This window comes from Lithobates pipiens, unplaced genomic scaffold (genome assembly GCF_037356315.1).
Source record: "Lithobates pipiens isolate NorthernLeopardFrog02 unplaced genomic scaffold, aLitPip1_a1.2 Scaffold_16, whole genome shotgun sequence".
NCBI lineage: Eukaryota > Metazoa > Chordata > Amphibia > Anura > Ranidae > Lithobates > Lithobates pipiens.
The window spans coordinates 394380492-394401016 of record NW_027507748.1 but is presented as its reverse complement, the minus strand read 5'-3'; the positions used below and the strand labels follow the sequence as shown (position 1 = coordinate 394401016).

Sequence of the window (20525 nt, the reverse complement as noted above, 5' to 3'; positions counted from 1 at the left end):
AAAGTCCCTAAAAATTAGAAACAATGGCTTTGTAATAGCAGAGCTCAAATACTTTAAACTTTCAAGTTTCCTATTCCCCTTGATTAAAAAAAACTGTTTTGTTAAAAGGTAACATTTACTCTTTATTTTTTTTAGAGGGGTAGCCAGTGAATTTGATTAAAAAGTGATTAGCTTTCATGATTGTACTCCAAATCAAGATGTATGCACATTTTCTAGAACAGTACAAACAATAATACAGCAGTAGAGAGATACTTGTATTATTTGCTGTGCTCTGTAGCTCAGTAAAATTGTACTTATATATGTAGGGAGACAGAGAGAATGTGATCAGAGCAGTACACAGCTACAAACATCTCTCAAAACCATGTCTGATTAATGTTGTACAAACAATGTGAATCAATTTTCACTTGAAGCAATAGGCCAAATTATAATAATTACCCATATTTGAAGACTAATTATTTTATCTAATCTGCGCCAAGAACATAGCACGTTTGCTAATAGAGTTTTGAAGATTCATGAATGTTTGCCAAGATGAGCTTCCTATCACAGAAAGACACTAAAAGCCCTAGCCTGTATTACTGGAACATATTGTGTCCGCATATTTTCTACAGGTGAAAATTAAAAAAGTTGATAAGGTCTTTCCAAGCTTTTAAATGGTTCTACATGCTATAATATGTGATGCACTTACTTATAAATGGATGGCAGTTCTACATAATTAAAGTGAACATAGATTTATTGGCATACAATGATAAAACTGGTACGATAGAAAATAATACCTTAAAGCATTTCCAAATGCAATTGTTTTTAATAAAATAAAATAAACATGTATACTCATCTGCTCTGTGTACAATAGTATTGTACAGAGCAGCCCCAAGCCTCCTCTTCTGGGGTCCCTTGCTGGTTGTCTTGGCTCCTGCTCTTTTGTCTGCCCCTATAGCAAGCCGTTTTCTATGGGGGCAGACGTGCAGGTTTGTGCCTGAGCCATGCTGTGTGTATCCATAGACACAGACAGTACAACTCTGCTCTGCTCTCTGCAGACAGGATTTGACTGACAGTAGCAGGAGCTCCCACTGCTGTCCAGTCCATACAAGACTGCTAGAGTGATGAAAGGTCTTGTTGCCCAGGGCCACAGGAGGGTACAACCATATAGATGTAGGGGACCCAGGCATCCCGAGGGGCCCAGTCCTTTGGGCCCGCATCTGGGCCCAAAGTTGGCACCACCCCTTTGTACCTTTCCTCCCCCTACACTAGTCCCGACTCACATTGGTGCCGCCCACAGCACTGGCTCCTGACTCCCAGCCATTGCACTTGAGGGGTGCAGAAATGTGTGCCTGCCCCCCTCAGAAATTCTATGGTTCCATCCACCTGCTCCTCTCCTCCCCCTCCTTTGATGGCCGCTTCATTCTCCTCACCATCCCTGGTCTCAGTGTGTGGTGACAGGTAGCTTGGAAGACACGGTTGTCCCCGGAAGCAGGGGATCCCTATATTGCTCTGTCCCCTCCAGCATACCTTAGCCTCTTACACACACCCCTTCTCTCACCCCTCTCTCCCTGCCAGTGTGCTACTGCAACTGTGAAGGGGGCAGGAAGATTAAACAAGCTGACCATCCAAGTGAGTTAGCACTGTGACCAGACACTGCCCGTTCTCTCTCCCTGCCCCTTCTTTCTCTCTCTGCTCCCCCTCTTTATCTTACCCTGCCTCCCTCTTTCCCTGCCCCCCCCTCTCTCTCTCCATCCCTCCTCTCGCTCTCCCCCTGACTCTTGTCTCTCTCCCTCTGTCCCTTCTTTTTCCCTGCCCCCTTCTCTCTCTCTCTGCCCCATCTCTCTTCCTGCCCCCACTCTCTCTCTGTCCCTCTTCCTCTCCCCTCCCTTCTCTCTGCCCGCCCTTCCCCCTTTCTTTCCCTCCCCCTCCCTCTCTCTCTCCCTCTGCCCTCCCTCTTTCTTTTTATTTGCCATCCCTCTCTTTCCCTGTCCTCACTCTCTGTCCTCCCCCTCTCTCTCTCCCTGCCACCCTCTCTCTCTCCCTGCCACTTCTCTCTCTCTGCCCCCTGCTCCCCCTGCTCTCTCTCACATCCTCCTTTCTCTCTCCCCCCTCTCCCCTCCCTCTCTGACTCCCACCCACTCTTTCTCTCTCCTCCCCCTCCTTTGATGGTCGCTTCATTCGACTAACCATGCGTGGTCTCAGTGTGTGGTGACAGGTGGCTTGGGAGGCATGGTTGTCCTGGAAGGAGGGGATCCCCATATTGCTCTGTCCCTCCAGCATACCTGAGCTTCTTACACACATTCCTCCTCCCACACTTTCTAGCCTGCCAGTGTGCTTCTGTATCTGTGACGGGGGCAGGGAGATTAAATAAGCTCACCATCCAAGTGAGTTAGCACTGTGAGCAGACCCTGCCCTCTTTCTCTCCTTGCCCCCTCTCTATCTCTACCTGCCCCTCTCTATCTCTCCATACCCCCTCTCTCTCTCTCCATACCCCCTCTCTCTCTCTCCATGCCCCCTCTCTCTCTCTCTCCATGCCCCCTCTCTCTCTCTCTCCATGCCCCCTCTTTCCCTGCATCTCCCTGCCTCCCTCTCTCTCTCTCCTTGCCCCCTCTTCCTCTCTCTGCCGCCCTTTCTCTCTCCCTGTCCCATCTCTCCCTGCCCTCGCTCTCTCTCTGTCCCCACTCCCTCTCCCTCCCCCTCTCTCTGCCTGCCCTTCCCCCCTCTCTCCCTCCCCCTCCCTCTCTTTCCCTGCCATCCCTCTCTTTCCATGCCCTCACTCTCTCTGCCCCCCCGCCCTGTCCTCTCTTTCTCTTCCTGCCACCCTCTATCTCTCCCTGCCACCTCCCTCTCTCCCTGCCACCTCTCCCGCTCCTTGCTCCTACTGCTCTATCTCTGCTCCCTCTCTCTCTCTCTCTCTGGCCTCTCTCTGCCCTCCCCTCTCTCTCCCTGCCCCCTATTTTTCTCCCTGACCCTCTCTCCCTGCCCCTCTCTCTCTCTCTGCTGCCCACCCTCTCCCCCCTCTCTCTTCCCATCCTCCCCCCTTTCCCCCCCTCTCTCTCTCCCCCCCTCTCTCTCTCCCCCCCCTCTCTCCCCCCCCTCTCTCCCCCCTCCCTCTCTGCCCACCCTCCCTCTATCTCTCCCTGCCCCCTCTCTCTCCCCCTGCTCCTCTCTCATTCCTTCCCATCTACCTATAGATGTGATGTATAATAGTATAAAAGAATGACTTTATTAACTTTATCCACTTAAAGTGGTATTAAACCCCAAAGTTTTCTTTTATTTATTTTCACCTGGTGATCCTGCTAGTAAGTCTGGTGTTTTTCAAAAGAACAAGCTGTCTTAAAGATGTAGCATTTAGAGGGTTAAGACAAACCATTTAACACTATCAGAGGTGCTTACAATGATCAGTTTCCATTTATTTATGTTAAACCTTTAACCCAAAAAGGAAAAAAAATGTTTGCTGTAACTGATTATAAAGTGTGAGCTGCAGTTTGGCTACAATATGTTTAGTCTACCGAAATCTGCTTGTACATCTAATACCCCTGCCCCTCAGCCTGTTGTACAAATGTGTCTCTATTGCTCCAGCACCCAGAGTGGGGGCGCTCTAATACAAGAAGTGTGTTATTGGCCAGATCACCAGGGGAAAACAGAAAATAAAAAGCCAAAAAAAAAGAAAAACAAATGCAGCCACCACATCTAAGTATTGGTAAGCTGTAAATTGTATTCCTCTCCATTCACTGCGGATTTGGTAGAATGTCCAGTGGGCATACCCTGGGGAATGTTGGTGGTCAGGTTTGGGGGGCCCAGGCCCAAAATTTATGGTGGCTGCCCTGCTCTTACCCACTGACTTCATCTTTTTACAATTGGAAGGGATAGTGTTGACCTCTTACAAGAAGACTCACTTCTTAGGCAGGCTATTTACAGCACTCCACGAGGGACTTTGGGCCCCAGTGCCAGACAGTGACAGACAAGTGACCACTGGCCAGTGAGGGTAGGGATGGTCTCTACTTTAAACAGGCCCATGTGTATCTCCCATTAGTTAGGGCACTTGCTTAGGTCAGAGACTTGATGGATGTAGGTTGTTAGTTATGCTCTGTACATAAATATGTTGCTTTGTTGTTTGCCAATTGTGTAACTGGTACACATTTTAAATTGTCATAGTTTATTGATACTGATGTTTTACCCTGCTGAGCATTTTTAGACTTAATAAAATTACCCTTTTTTTAGCCTCAAGGTGTGTCAGAGGGTGTGGTATGGTTTAGGCGGTTGTCAGCACCAGGAACAGAGGGACCCAACCATTCAGCAGCTCCTTCAGAGTTTCTGTTACATATATGTTTAAAGTCGTTTTAAAGGCTCAGAATGCATGAAGGTAATAAACCTATGTGCAGCGGCCCCAGCCCCCACTAATACTCTCCTGAGTTCCTTCCCGATCCAGCGGTGTGCACGAGAGCTGAGCTTATCCTGAGTCTTTTATTTCCCATTGGCTGAGACAGCAGAGGGAGCCATTGGTTCCCGCTACTGTCAATCACAGCCAGTGAGCCAATGAGGAGAGAGCAGGACAGAGCCATGGCTCTGTGTGTCTTATGGATGTATAGAACGGGGTTCAGGAGAAAGCATGCACAAGTTCCCCCAGTGCAAGCAGGTTGTTATTGGGGGCACTGGCTGATAAGGAGGAGTCAGGAGCACCTCCGGGAAGAGGAGGATCTCAAAACCACTGCACAGAGCAGTTGAGTATAACATGTTTGATGTTTTAAAAGAAAAAGAGCCTTTACTGTCACTTTGAATAAACTTAAACTGATTGGCAACTAACATAACATCGGGATAGTTGATATATGACCCACTGATATATCCTCAATATATGACCCACTGATATATCCTCAATATATGACCCACTGACTCAACTGATATGACCCACTGATGTATGTGAACACGGGAGAACTACACAGTGATTTTTTTTTTTCTTAGATTACATAGCCACTAGTTTACTACATTGCCAAGATCTTTAAAGAAGAACCGCAAAAGTACATGTGGAGCTTCAAATAGATCTTCAATGGTGTATACATTTAAAGGACTCCTCAAACTGCAAAATCATTAGACATGTGCATTAGTTTTCGTCCGAATGCATTTTCGTCCGAATTTCAGCTATTTTCGTTTTCGTTTTGACAAACGATAACGAAAGCACAAAATCCAAAAAACGAAAGATCCGACATAAATAAATGCTTTATTTTCGTTTTCATTGTTACAACAGTTCGATATAGAATAGGAGATTCAACATGACTCTGACAATAACAATCTTTCTATAGAACCTGTGGTCGAATGTGCCTAACCTTACCTCTAAGTCCAAGATTATAAAGAGAAAATATTCGACATAGAAAAAAGATTTGACAGAGAGAAAAGATTCTGCAAGTTACTGTCCTAAAAAGTGTTTGGGGACCCGGGCCCTGCCCCAGGGGACATGTATCAATGCAAAAAAAAGTTTTAAAAACTGACGTTTTTTCGGGAGCAGTGATTTTAATAATGATTAAAGTGAAATAAAAGTGTAATATTCCTTTAAATTTCGTAGGGGGGGTTGTCTATAGTATGCCTGTGAAGGGGCTCATGTTTCTGGTGCTTAGAACTGTCCCTGCACAAAGTGTCATTTATGCAGGAAAAAAAGTCCTTTAAAATCACTCGCAGCTATTATGAATTGTCGGCTCCGTAATACAGAGAACACTCATTGAAAGTCATTGATAAAAAAATAAATAAATAAATAAATAAAAAAGCGTGGGGGTCCCCTAAATTCAATTACCAGGCCCTTCAGGTCTGGTACGGATATTAAGGGGAACCCCGCGTCAAATTTAAAAAAAATTGACGTGGGGGTCCCCCTAAAAATCCATACCAGACCCTTTATCCGAGCACGCAACCTGGCAGGCCGCAGGAAAAGAGGGGGGGACGAGAGAGCGGCCCCCCTCCCTCCTGAACCGTACCAGGCCACATGCCCTCAACATTGGGAGGATGCTTTGGGGGTCTGTGACCCCTCAAAGCACCTTGTCCCCATGTTGATGAGGACAAGGGCCTCATCCTCACAACCGTGGCAGGTGGTTGTGGAGGTCTGCGGGCGGGGGGCTTATCAGAATCTGGAAGCCCCCTTTAACAAGGGGACCCCCAGATCCCAGCCCCCCCTGTTTGAAATGGTAAGGGGGTACAAAAGTACCCCTACCATTTCACAAAGAAAGTGTAAAAAATGGTTAAATAAAACAAACACACTTTTGAAAAATTCCTTTATTAAAAATAAAAAAAATAAAAAAAAGATTCCAGCGGTGGTAATCCATTCTTGCGATCCAGCGACGGACGGTCATCTCTCCAGCGATGGCTCATCTCATCCAGCGCAGCGAATCCATCCGTCTTCTGTCTCCGTGGAGGAGACACTGCAGGCATTCCGGCGGCCTGACGTTTCTTATATACGGAGGGCGGGGCCACCCGTCACCTGACCCCGCCCCCCTCTGACGCAAGGGGAAACCCGGGGTTCCCTGTGACGTATGGGTGACCCCGCACCCCTCTGATGTAACACAGGCAGGTTTCCGTTACATCAGAGGGGAGCGGGGTCACCCATACGTCACAGGGAACCCCGGGCTTCCCCTTGCGTCAGAGGGGGGTGGGGTCAGGTGACGGGTGGCCCCGCCCTCCGTATATAAGAAACGTCAGGCCGCCGGAATGCCTGCAGTGTCTCCTCCACGGAGACAGAAGAAGGATGGATTCGCTGCGCTGGATGAGATGAGCCATCGCTGGAGAGATGACCGTCCGTCGCTGGATAGCAAGAATGGATTACCGCCGCTGGAATCTTTTTTTTTAATTTTTTTAATTTTTAATAAAGGAATTTTTCAAAAGTGTGTTTGTCTTATTTAACTATTTTTTACACTTTCTTTGTGAAATGGTAGGGGTACTTTTGTACCCCCTTACCATTTCAAACAGGGGGGGCGGGATCTGGGGGTCCCCTTGTTAAAGGGGGCTTCCAGATTCTGATAAGCCCCCCGCCCGCAGACCTCCACAACCACTGGCCAGGGTTGTGGGGATGAGGCCCTTGTCCTCATCAACATGGGGACAAGGTGCTTTGAGGGGTCACAGACCCCCAAAGCATCCTCCCAATGTTGAGGGCATGTGGCCTGGTACGGTTCAGGAGGGAGGGGGCCGCTCTCTCGTCCCGCCCTCTTTTCCTGCGGCCTTCCAGGTTGCGTGCTCGGATAAAGGGTCTGGTATGGATTTTTAGGGGGACCCCCACGTCAATTTTTTTTAAATTTGACGCGGGGTTCCCCTTAATATCCATACCAGACCTTAAGGGTCTGGTTATGGATATTTAGGGGGAACCCCACATCAAATTTTTTCTTAAATTTGAGGCAGGGTTCCCCTTAATATCCATACCAGACCTAAAGGGCCTGGTAATTGAATTTGGGGGACCCCCACGCTTTTTTTTTTTTTTATCAATGACTTTCAATGAGTGTTCTCTGTATTACGGGAGCCGACAATTCATAATAGCTGCGAGTGATTTTAAAGGACTTTTTTTCCTGCATAAATGACACTTTGTGCAGGGACAGTTCTAAGCACCAGAAACATGAGCCCCTTCACAGGCATACTATAGAAATACGAAATTTAAAGGAATATTACACTTTTATTGTTTCACTTTAATCATTATTAAAATCACTGCTCCCGGAAAACTGCAGTTTTTAAAACTTTTTTTTGCATTGATACATGTCCCCTGGGGCAGGACCCGGGTCCCCAAACACTTTTTAGGACAGTAACTTGCAAATTAGCCTTTAAAATTAGCACTTTAGATTTTGAACGTTGGAGTCCCATAGACTTTAATAGGGTTCTAAAGTATGCTATATACTAGCTCCATCGAATCTTCTTTATACATTCAACAGACACCATAAGCCTTCAAAGACAGATTCGACCGTAATTCATGTGGATTTTCGGACGAATGCAATTTTTGAACGAAAAATGAAATAAATAAAAACTAATTTCTGGAGTAACTAAATAAATTAAGTTTTCGGACGAAAACGAAATTCCGAAACAAAATATTTTACTCTGCACATGTCTAAAAATCATATGTTTTTCTTATAGTCAAAGTTTTGTTGCGTACATGTATTCAGTACACCTTTTTTTTTTCCAATTGTAGTTAGATTTTATTTTTATCATCCTCTGTATAATTGAATACATAGGTACTGGCATTTTGAGGAGCACATGTGGTAAAACTTTTTTATTTTACCTGTCATTTTAACTGTTACTAATGGGTCAAGTACAAGTACTTGTAAAAGAAAGTACCCTCAAATTTGCATCACTAAATTCTAATGCAAGATTTAAATACATATACTGTATATGGTTTTAAAAAATACAGTCTCATTTTCATGTAATACAATAGGTAGCAAACTCTGCATATAACATAATAATCAAGGTTTTTGGAATTTGAAAAAACCCGCATGGATCTTTAGGATAAAGGCATCTAAAAAATAGGACAATTAGACCTAGGTATTCCTGACAATGATATGAGATTAGAGCGGTGGTTTGAAGGTGTCCATGACTAAAAATAGGTTCTGATTTAGTCTTCTTGCATCACAAAAAACAGTAGGTACTTAGAATAAGAACTGAAAAACGCACAAATCTGGAAAAAGCATTGGGTGCTAATCAATTCACAGTAAAAAAAGATTGCCTACAAATGGATTAAATGTAACACTTTTGATTCCGTGCTCTAGTCTGATTCAGCGATCAGACTAGAGCAGTGTGCAATGCTTAAAGAGGTGGGAAAAAATATTAGGTTAACAGCCCAAGGTATGTAAACATTTTTTTTACTTGTCCAAAGCTATCCGTTTGAATCCTATATCAGAAAATAATTAACAAGAATGGTGATCATGAATGGACACCACAAGGAAACATATTGCTTTCCAAAACACACTGCTTCATGTCTGAAGTTTGAAAAAGATCATCTAAATATTCCACAGGACTTTTAAGACAGTGTTTTGTGGATAAATAAGGCAGATATTGAATCCTGTGCAAAATAATGCAATGCTAGGTTTGGAGGTTAAAAAAAAAAAACACTTTACACAACACTGTCAATCTGAAAACCATGCAAAGAGATCATCATGGTTTGGGGCTGCTTTCCCATACATCTAACTTTCATTTACAATAAAAAAGAATTGCCCTTTCTGGATTTAAAAATCTAATTAGAAAATGGTAAAATTAAAACATATCGCAAAGAAACGGCAGCCAATACGCTGCTACAGGCTGAGAGCCATCATCCTATATGGCCGAAAAATGGGATTACAATTGGGGAATTCATACGCATTAGGCGAAATTCTTCCGATGCTGAGGATCTTAGAAGGGAATCCAGGGAGCTTTATGTAAGATTTCGTGAGCGAGGATATTCCCACAAACAATTACGTAACACTAAGCGTAAAGCTGCGACTCGTAGCAGAGAAAGTCTGTTGAACAGGGAGGGAAATCCCAATTCTAAGAAGCACGAAGAAGCTAATACAATCAGATTGATTACAACATATGGCAATCAATGGAATTCTGTGTGAAGAGCCCTTGAGAAACACTGGGGCATTTTAAGAAATAATAAAGAGTTGGTAAAAATAGTGGGGGAAAGACCGACAATGGTAGCACGCAGATCTAAAAATTTGGGAGACATCCTTATACACTCAGAATATATTAGGCGGCAAAATCCCACATGGCTATCAGAGTACCCACCTTGTAGGGGGATGGTGCCATGCACAAAATGCCAAATATGTCCCTATGTAGAAAGAGCCACAAATTTTCATGATGCAGAAGGTAATCATGAATTTGTAATAAAGGACTTAATAAATTGCTCAACCACAAAAGTGATCTATATGATAACGTGTCCTTGTCCTAAAATATATATTGGCAAAACAAAGAGAGCTCTAAAGGTCCATATAGGGCAGTGATGGCGAACCTTGGCACCCCAGGTGTTTTGGAACTACATTTCCCATGATGCTCGGCTACACTGCAGAGTGCATGAGCATCATGGGAAATGTAGTTCCAAAACATCTGGAGTGCCAAGGTTCGCCATCACTGGTATAGGGGAACATCTGAGGGATATTAGGAAGGAGAGGGAGAGGCAGAGAGATAACAAAGAACAGAAGGAGGAAAGGCCAGTCGCTAAACATTTTGCACAATATCATGAGGGAAAGACAGAAGGCTTTAAGGTCAAAGGAATCTATGCCTTGAAATTGTCAGCAAGAAGAGGTGACTTTGACCGCACTCTGTTACAAAAGGAGAAATGGTGGATTTTTACTTTAAAAAGTCTTGCACCTAAAGGAATGAATACAGAATTAAATTTACAATGCTTCCTCAATTAATTGAAGCTGTGGGCTATCTGTGGAATGCGCTGGCCTGTTTCTCCTTTGTTAGGGAGAATATAACCCACCCCCTTTCCCTTCTCCCTTATTTTTCCCTCACCTTAAATGGGTTTCTTTTTTCCTTCTTTATCTTAATCTCCCCCCTTTTTTTTATTTTTTTTTGTTATTTTTTTCTCCATCTTTCTTTCCTTTGCTTTCCCTTCTCCCTAAAGAAGTTGTCTTAAGGTATTTCCCTAAGTTTGAAATACAAGTTCAGTAGGTTATAGATGATATACATTTTTTAGAGGTAAAATGTGAATGGATGTATATATCTGTCTGTCCTGTCAATATCTGTCTATTTAGAATAAAAGTAGCAGTTTAAATATTCCCTCTCCACTAACAATGATCTATGGGCTAGGTAAATGGAATGCTCCCTGTCTTTGATAACAACAGGAAAGGGTTAATTTAAATGAAGTCTTTGACCGCCCTCTACCAGGTACATGCTAATTAAACACGCTATGGGAGCAACAATGGCGTATAAGGAGACTACAAAAAGGAAATGTCATTTGAATTCCCATACGTCCAGTTGAAGCTATGTGATGCCACGTTGCGAAACGCGTTGGCGTTTGTGTGGATAGCAGGCGCCCTTCTGGGCATGAATCAAAGTATTAGCAGTTTGGATCAGAAATATGGAATATCTGAATGAGTGAGCATCTGAACAGACACCCGTTTGAAAGGCTTCTGGCGCAGCTGATTGCAAAAGACCCTGGAGTGGATTCAGTATAACAGAGGTGGTGAGACTTGGATGTTATAAAACAAGTGGTGAAAGATCCTACACACATTTATTGGACTTTTGATCGACTAAAATCGTTTGTGGAGAAAGATTGCATCCAAGTATTCAGATTGTCTGATGAAGGAACGGCCGCCTGAGAATCTCATATATATATTGACACAGCAAATCTGAGTGAAATCCCCAGGGTATGGTAAGCCAGTGTGTCTGAGAATCATTCATTTTTGGTGCAAGGCACTTTTTATGGAACCGCTGAATATATGGAACTTTAAAACAGTCACAGTATTATAGGAAAGTCTGATATGTGTGACAAATAGTGCACTTTAAATACGACTGAGTTTGAATATAATCAATTCACTGCCACTGATTGTTACATTTTCAGTGTTGACTGTCATTTATGCCGCTGCTTGCAAAAGGCTAAAAGTGAAGGTGAAGGCTTCTCATGTCGGGTTCAGGTTTGCTACACTCGGCTGCAAGTGATTAAGTAGAAGGAGAATCAGAGCTATAATAATTGACTGAACTAACAGAGATCTTCATGAGACTTTTATAATCACAAACCTGTGATATTCCTATTTCAACTAAAGAGAATTGCAATGTTGGCTTAATGGAGGTACTAATGAGAGATTAGGACTGGTGATTGGTCATAATTATCCCCATCTCCAATTACTGCTATCATGATGACCATACATGTGCAGATTTCCAAGAGATTTTTATCTCATGCTTCCTAATAGAAGCGCAATATTGGAACCGCTGAATATATGGAACTTTCAGTCACAGTATCATAGGAAAGCCTGACATGTGTGACAAATAGTGCACTTTAAATACAACTGGATTTGAATATATTCAATTCACTGCCATTGATTGTTACATTTTCAGTATTGTCTGTCATTTATGCCGCTGCTTGCAAAAGGCTGAAAGTGAAGACTTTAGGTTTGCTACACTGTGCGACAAGTGATTAAGTAGAAGGAGACTCAGAGTTATAATAATTGACTGAACTAACTGAGAGATCTTCATGAGACTGTTATAATCACGAGTCTGAGATATTCCTATTTCAACCGAAGAGAATTGCTATGTAGGTTGAATGGAGGTACTAATGAGAGATTAGGACCGTTGTCTGGTCATAATTATCCCCATTTCCAATTACTGCTACTTTGATGACCATACATCTGCAGATTTCCGAGAGATTTTTATCTCATGCTTCCAAATAGAAGCGTATTATTGGTACAATTTGATCATACTCGGTATATCACCACATGTATGGCCATAGGAGGCGCCTCTATCTGTTTTATTGTTGCATGTATGAGCAGTGGCATAACTAGAACCTTCAGGGCCCCGATGCAAGAAACTATGAAGGGCCCCCCTGAACCCCAGCCAGGTCCCTTCCTTCCAAGTCCGGCGGTGGAAATCCAGGGTGTGGTCACAGGTATGACATTTGTGAGCCCTGTAGTTCCACCACTGGTATCAGTATTTTTATTTTATTATTAATTTTTTTTTTTAGGTGCCCCATTGGGGGACTGTCCCTAGGCAGGATGGGGTCCCCGTCCCCAGAAGAGATGAGGTCCTTTTCTCCAGGGCATATGAAGTTACTGCCCCTAGGTGAGAAGGGGTCCCTGTCCCCAGGGGAGGTGGGGGTCCCTGTCCCCACGTGAGAAGGGGTTCCTGTCTCACTCACCATGACCAAGCTGTAGGCCACGCACTCATCCATGTTGGCCTGGGCTCCATCCAGTGTGCTGGATGTGCGATCAGCATATCTCCCAGAAAGACCTTTCATCATCTGTGAATGACCGGGGGAGGAGGGGGGCTGGCAGACAAGCCTGCAGTGTCCTCCGGGGGACTCTCATAGGGCTGAACTGCATCTGTGTGCTTAAAGATTGTTTACCCGGGAGAAGTATGCAGTGCAGTGTGGGCCGGACTCGGGGGGGGGGGGGGGGGGCGGGACTCTGGCTGGGGAGAACAGACATCGGACTGAGTGGCAATGCATGGAGCAGGAGAGGGGTACTCTGAGGAGCCGGCTGAGGACACAGGTCATGCGGGGAATGCACAACTAAAGAGCAGCCAGTGCGATAGTCGAGCATGGAGCTCTCCAGTCACCCGTGTGCATGGTGCACTGGTACCCCTAGCTGCCTATGCTGCTGCCAGCCATATGTAGAGGGGGCTGCATGGGCCCCCTGCATCACAGGGCCCGGTTGCGGTCGCGACTGCTGCACCCCCTATAGTTACGCCCCTGTGTATGAGTATGTTTGGTTCTGTTTGTTGAAAGTCAGGGTGTATGAACTGTGCAAATAAGGATGATCTTTGGGTCATCTTTGGTTAATGTTATGTGAACACCTAGGATCAATTGATGCAATTCAATCAAGGTTTATTGTTTTACGTATAGAAAGAAATAAAAATATTTTTGATATTAATCAAATGTCCTATGTGTTCACCGAAGCCTAAGGTAGCTACTTTTTCTTTTTTCCTGGTGTTGGTACACAAGTTAAAAGCGGGACACAACAGCAGGGGAAAAGTCTCTCTCTTTTTTCTTTTTTTCTGACTATATGTTAGCTACGGCTTCGGCCTTGTAGACTCTGAGGAGTGACATAAGGACTTATTTCTTTCAGAGGGGCCCACTGCCACTATTTGGATTTATTCGGTAGTGACAGTGGATATGGTCATGTAACGGTATAAATACTGCTTTCCCATCTCCTGGCCTCAACACTGCTACTGTTCCCTTAAACAATGAATTCAAAACAAGAGCCATTTATGTACTGAATACCTGAAATATCAATTAATTAAAACCTGCAACTGCAAAAAATAAACAAAACTGTTGCCTTCTTATCTGAAAAAGGAATATCTCCCTCACTGCATCAAATAAACCAATCTGTACAAATGGGGATGTGCACCGCCATGCATCAAAGCTCGAGGGACAAGGCCTAGCTATAATAGGACTTTATTAAATTCCATTTTCTGTTTCTGTGAGTTGGGATTTATTTATAGGGAGAGGTGAAAATAAAAAAAGCATCCATAAAAATCTCCAAACAATATAAGAATAATTCTCACACAAAAATCAAAAGTGATAATATCAACAGAGGTATAAATTGAATCTCAAATAGCACTTATCACCCATAATGCCATATACTTGGGTTCTGTTTTCAGAGGGAAAAGTGCTAAAACACATTAAAATTGCAATGCTCACATACAGGCGGGATGTTTAATGGGAGTCATAAATAAGCCCTTTAAAAATATCCTATACCTGTTGTTACACAAAAGACCTCTGTGTATGTCAATTCAAAATAAAGGAGATAAACTTGGGGTAATCAAACCTGCACCCCCACCAAAAACGATGTGATCCAAAAAGTGAAAGGAAACTTAAAGTGATTGTAAAGTCAGAAGGTTTTTTTTATCTTAATGCATTCTATGCATTAAGATAAAAAGTCTTCTACTGTATGTGCAGCCCTCCTAAGGCTGGATTCACACCTATGCATTTTTAGTTCTTTTTGCATTTTGCAGATTTGCACTACAGAACGTGTTCCATAGGAAACCATGTTAAATGGACTCTCGTGCAAATCTGCAAAATGCAAAAAGCACTTAAAATGCATAGGTGTGAATCCAGCCTAAAACGACTTACCTGAGCCCAATCTGGATCCAGTGATGTTGCACAAGACACTCGACTGCCCGGGACTCCCCTTCTCATTGGCTGAGACAGTAGTGTGGTGCCATAGACTCAAAGTCAGTCAGCCAATGACTGAATGTCTGAATGGACACAGAGAGCTGTGGCTTGGCTTAGGCGCCCCCATAGTAAGCTGCTTGCTGTGGGGGTACTCGGCAGGAGGGAGGGGCCAGGAGCACCAAAGAGGGACCCAAGAAGAGGAGGATCTGGGCTGCTCTGTGCAAAATCACTGCACAGAGCAGGTAAGTATATCATGTTTGTTATTTTTACTTAAAAAAATTTGACTTTGGTATCACTTTGAATTAAAAATAGAGCCAGGCTGCACTGTTATGTGAATCACACAATGTGTTCAATGTACATTAGACATAAGTATAGTTGTTTGTGTTGCTAGTTTAACCTAATTCTCCCTACTGGAACATTAAGGGTGCTTTAATGTGGGGGGGGGGGGGCATGGCTTGTGTATCATTTGACTGCTGTGATTGCCTCTCATGGTGATCACACGCTCAGGAACCTGTCCCGATGGCTTCCAATCCTTGACCAAAAGTAGTCATTGACAGCTTGATCAGTAATAATATTCTCGACTTACATCCTCAGGCCTCTGTGGATACATATGTGCAGCAGCTGGGCAAAAAAGCTAACTTTTCTTGCCACTACATATATTCATTATGTGGTCGCATGTAGCATCTAGCTCTGATATCTTGTGTTAATATTATACCAGTACCAACATTGTTAATTCTACAGACCTGTACAGTATCAGATGAACTTTAGTTAAACAGTCAGATTTGTATTTGTATTTAACTTACAATGGACGCATACCCTACTTTGTAGTCCAAAATTTCAGCCTGGTGTTTATCTCTTACAGATGGGTACCCTGAATGCTAAATCCCTATGGCTGCCTGTATTCTTGGGATTGCCCTTTGTATTTATTTAAAAAAAAAGGTTGCACAGGTTCTGGTGACTAGAAGTTGCAGTCTCATCTGGAAGCTCTGTTTAATCTGGATGTAAAAAGCATGTACAGACCACATGGAGGTATATTGAGTGAACTTTCTCAGAGTTGCAATTTTGGATGGATAGCAGTAATGGAGCACATTTTTGTATCATGAATATGGGCAGAACCCATGTCAGGTTTTTATTGTGGTCTTTCACAGACATTCTCTGAAAGATTTTCTTTCATGTCCTGTTAGACATTGGGCATTGGTCAACAGAAAGTGAAGGGGAATATGTCCAATGGAAAGCCAGATAACACTATAAAGCTGCCAAACGTTTTAACTCTTCCCTTCTCTATGCAAATATTAAAACAAAGTTCTGACTGGAGTTACACTTTAACAGTTGATTTACCTGCTGCTCTGTAAAATAACATTAATCTTATCGTAAACTGAATATCCTTTAAGTTATTTATGGGATGTACACACTGTAGTTGTCATTCCTGTCAGTGCAATGCAAACAGCAGCTTGGACACTGTGGGTTCTCCATCCCCTGGCTTGGAATGCCCTCTCCAATAAACACATTAGAGACACATTTACACATTCTCTTGGCTTCCTATGCTGCCATCCATCTGCTCTGGTGGCTGGAAGCCCCGTTTGCTATCTCTGAATGCCAAACTTCTTTTTTTATTTGTCTTGTACAAGTACAAGCATGAAGTGCAATTAAAAATATCTCAAATGTCCTTTCTGATGTACAGTACATGTTCATCATAATATTAAATACATAAGGATATTTGCTGACTTCATAAAAATGCTGCAAAATGGAAATTTCATTGGACTCAGATAAACATGTTCCCATGGCTTGGAGTCAATAAACTGAAAATATTTTATACGCTATTGGATGCAAGACAAAATAGAATAAATAACCACATGGCGGTTATATGGCATATGAAAATATAACTAGAAATGTTCTTTTAAATAAAATCAGCTCATCTTTGAAGGTGCATTCTGTCAGAGCATACTAAATGATTTAACCCTTTCCTGCCATGTGGCATTTTATAAAATTGCAACCAAACAAAATAATTTTTTAATGACATCCTCTTAATATTTTCTAAAATGGTGGTAGTCATCTTATCTTCCTCACAGCAAGAAACAGAAAGTCATACTCCATACTTCATACTTTGTCAGGCCATGTACCGTTACTGACAGCATTCACCAGTTTAGTACATTTTGATTGGTTCCCACCCTTTTCAGCACTAACTTAAAAATAAAATGTAGAGCATGCACACAAAGATAAATATTTGAGTGTACCTCTAGGCAAAGCATTGTTTTTTATTTTTGGATAGAAAAGGGAAGGGTTGAACCCCCTGTCAAGTTTTTATTTCAATCTGTATCCCATAAAGAAATATTCACCCTCTCAATTTGCCATAGCGACCATTATCAAAGAGAACGAATGTAGGGGGAATTCCAAAAATTTTGAGTTGTCCTCAAAACATGAGGTGTGGAGAAATCATCCTATGGGGACTTCCAGGGACAACTGTTCAAGGCTTGGTTCACACCTGTGCATTTTTATGCACATTTTACAGCTCATGAAAAAGTATTTATCATTCATATTTGTTTATAAAAAATGAGGCATGCCCAATTTTACATGCATTTATCTGTGTTTTCTGGCCCATTGACATCTATGGAAGTACATGAAAATGCATCTGCAAAGGTAACAACAAAAAAGCACAATGCATGGAAATGCATGGAAAATGCATGGAAATGAGCACTTAAAAAATGTAGGCAAAAATGCATGACAGTGGAAATGGAGAGATGTGAACAGGGTCTTATGCCATGTACACATGAGCAGATTTTCCATCAGAAAAAACTTGGATGGTTTTTCAGCGGAATTCCGCTCAAGCTTGGCTTGAGTACACATGGTCGCACAAAAGTTCTCTGAACTTTTGACCATCAAGAACGCGGTGACATATAACACTACGACGAGCCGAGAAAATGAAGTTCAATGCTTCCGAGCATGCGTCAAATTGTTTCCGAGCATGCGTAGGAATTTTGCGCATTGGAATTTGTACAGACAATCAGAATTTCCGATTGGGACTTTTTCCGACCCAAAAATTGAGAACATGCTCTCAATCTTTTGCTGGCCAAAATTCCGAGCATACACATGATCACATAAGCTCTCATCTGACTTTTGCTGGTGGAAATTCAGATTGTGTGTACGGGGCATTTGAGGAAAATTCCCCTCCCTTTGGGAAATTTCCTTTGATATTCAGTTGTGTCTTTTGGACAGGGAATGAAGGAAAATTACCCTAATGGTACAAAGACAGATAAAATAATGGCATGGATTTTACCTTCTCCCTACTCTACCCAAAACAAAAATGTTTTGGCTATAGGTAGACTTCAAAATGTAAAAAAAGCTCTAGTTTGTGAAAATAAAAGCTTAATAAAAAGTATACTCCTGCTGAGTGAAAAGCAAAGGAAATAATCAGGAATACCGTAAAGCCATGCCTATTTATTCTTACTCTTGCATGAAGTGGAGACTGCTCTATGTTACTGTACAGTAAGGTCAACTATTACATGTTCCTTCGGAAATGCTAGTAGCCTAGCTGTCTCTGGTTTTAGTAATTTCTGAGTAAGTGACCTGGAACAAGCATGCAGGTCAGTAAAGTCAGATTAAATTCACATATTCCAATCTGCGTACCATTGCATCAGCAAGTCAGGGGATTATTTTTTGAAAAGGAAAGCTCAGAAATGGCAATCTCCATAGTTATCATTGCGGAAGTTAAAGGTTTAACATGTTTTATTTCTAATAGTCAGGAATCAAATACCTCTAATAATCAAATGTGCTTCAAGAATGTAGCTGATGGGACATCTGTCAACTCCAACTATCCGAAAACAGTTCAGGAGGCTGTCAGGAAGCTTATATGTTTCTGGGCCAATCGGTGACCTTAAAGAAAAAATGCTAGGTAAGATACATTCCAAACATATGAAATTTTAACATATAGTAGCATCGTAGTTCAAATTCTTGCCCAAACTCACAAAATAGGGGAAAGCCCAACCTCAAACTCTTTGGTCCCAGAAGCCATCTTAAAGCGGCTCTTCAATCATTTTTTAAACTTTCCATCTATCAACTCTTCTTCCCTTGTTGTTTTAACTTTGGATAGTAAAACATTTTTTTTCTGCCAATAAATACCTTATACAACCTACTTCCTCATTCTTGTCTGATCATTAGCCTAGCCTTATGACATCATGTACAGCTCTCTCTCTCACTCTAGTGAGAGTTTGCCAGGAAGGGAGGGGGGCGAATCATAAGAGGGCCAATGAATACTGCAGGGCTGTAGAGCTGGAGGTGTGCCTCTGTGTGTAAATCCACAAAGTGAACAGGCAGCAGCTTCAGCTGCCCACAGTTAAAATGGCTGCAGCCAAATTCAGTGGAGGGAGATTTCTGCAGCATATTTGGCATGTACAGAATCACAATATATATAAAATAATATGCAAAGTGGTTGGAGGGAAGCTTCAGAATGGCAAATATGTTTTTATAACAAATTATGTGAGCAGATTGCAGTTACTATTACATCAAGTCTGTTCAAATTTGTGACAGTAATAAAGGTAAATAAAGCCAGCCAAAAGTTGACAAATTTTTAAAAATATATTAACCTTCCTAGCGTTAATCCCGAGTCTGGCTCGGGTTGGGATTTTAATTACAGGAGCAGTAACCCCGAGCCAGACTCGGGATCGCATTGCTCGATGCAGAGGAGGACACAGGGAGAGTTACTCACCTTGTCCCCTGGATCCAGCGATGTCCGCCGCGCTGTGTGATCGAGCTGTCCTCCGCTCGATTCACAGTGCCGAAAGCCACGAGCTCCGTTCCCTGCGACGTTACGATGCACGGGAGCGGAGAACGGCGGCAAATTCAAAAAAGTAAAAACACACAAAACACACACAGCACTGTAATCTTACAGATTACAGTGTTGTATTAAAAAATACACACCCCCTTTGTCCCTAGTGGTCTGTGCAATGCCCTGCATGCACTTTTATATTATAAATACTGTTTTTTCTGCCTGGAATTTGGAGATTGTCCATAGCAACCAAAACATGTCCCTTTTTCAGTTTTTTGGGGATTTGATTACATTATTGAATAATTTTTATTATTCTTTATTATATAATAAACTTTATCATACCCGGGATGTCTGCTAGACTCTGGTTTGAAGAGATTTCAGAGCGTTATTCCTAAGAATTACAGGACTACAAAATAAAAGCCAGATTTCCATGCAAAATAATTGTACCGCTTTCAGCACCTTATTCCAGACTGAATCATACCGCCAGGGAGATTCAAGCAAATGTAACACACAAACACAGTATTGGTAATAAACTAGAACCTTGGTTTTGTATAATTTAAAACTTTATAAAGTAATAATATATAATTCTATATTTAACAACATATCTTTATTTCCCAAAAATATTTCTTACATGGTGAATTCCTGACACTCTGCAAAACATGCTGAGCTTTCTAATAAGAAAGCCCAACACTATCTATATGCTTGTTGGCAGTCACAGTTAAAAGAAAATGTAGTCTGTCCCCTTTCTGCTATGAAAGGGGGATTTCCCTCCCTTGACTCAATGTCAGTACACACATTTCTCACACATTTGTCATCAGAACTAATTTCTTTAAAACATTAAATATGGTCACTATGCCTGGACTGGCCATAGGGCACACCTGGCGTTTGCCCGGTGGGCCGCTGCCCCTGGGCCGCATTTTTTAGGAAGAGTGGCTTCTTGATAACTGGGCCACACAGCGGGAGGTAAGCGGCGATCGCGGTCAGGCAGGGTTGACACAGACCGCGGCTGCCGCTCATCTC

The 20525-nt window shown here is 42.6% G+C and overlaps 1 protein-coding gene across 1 annotated transcript in view; it reads right to left on the bottom strand.

Annotated features, from left to right (window-relative positions):
• The window catches only part of LOC143983065 (uncharacterized), a 695051-nt gene that overhangs the window by 486897 nt on the left and 187629 nt on the right, over positions 1–20525 (bottom strand). The window contains exon 44 of the mRNA XM_077482312.1: positions 18495–18613. Coding sequence (XP_077338438.1) covers positions 18495–18613 — 119 coding nt within the window. The remainder of the gene's footprint in view (positions 1–18494; positions 18614–20525) is intronic.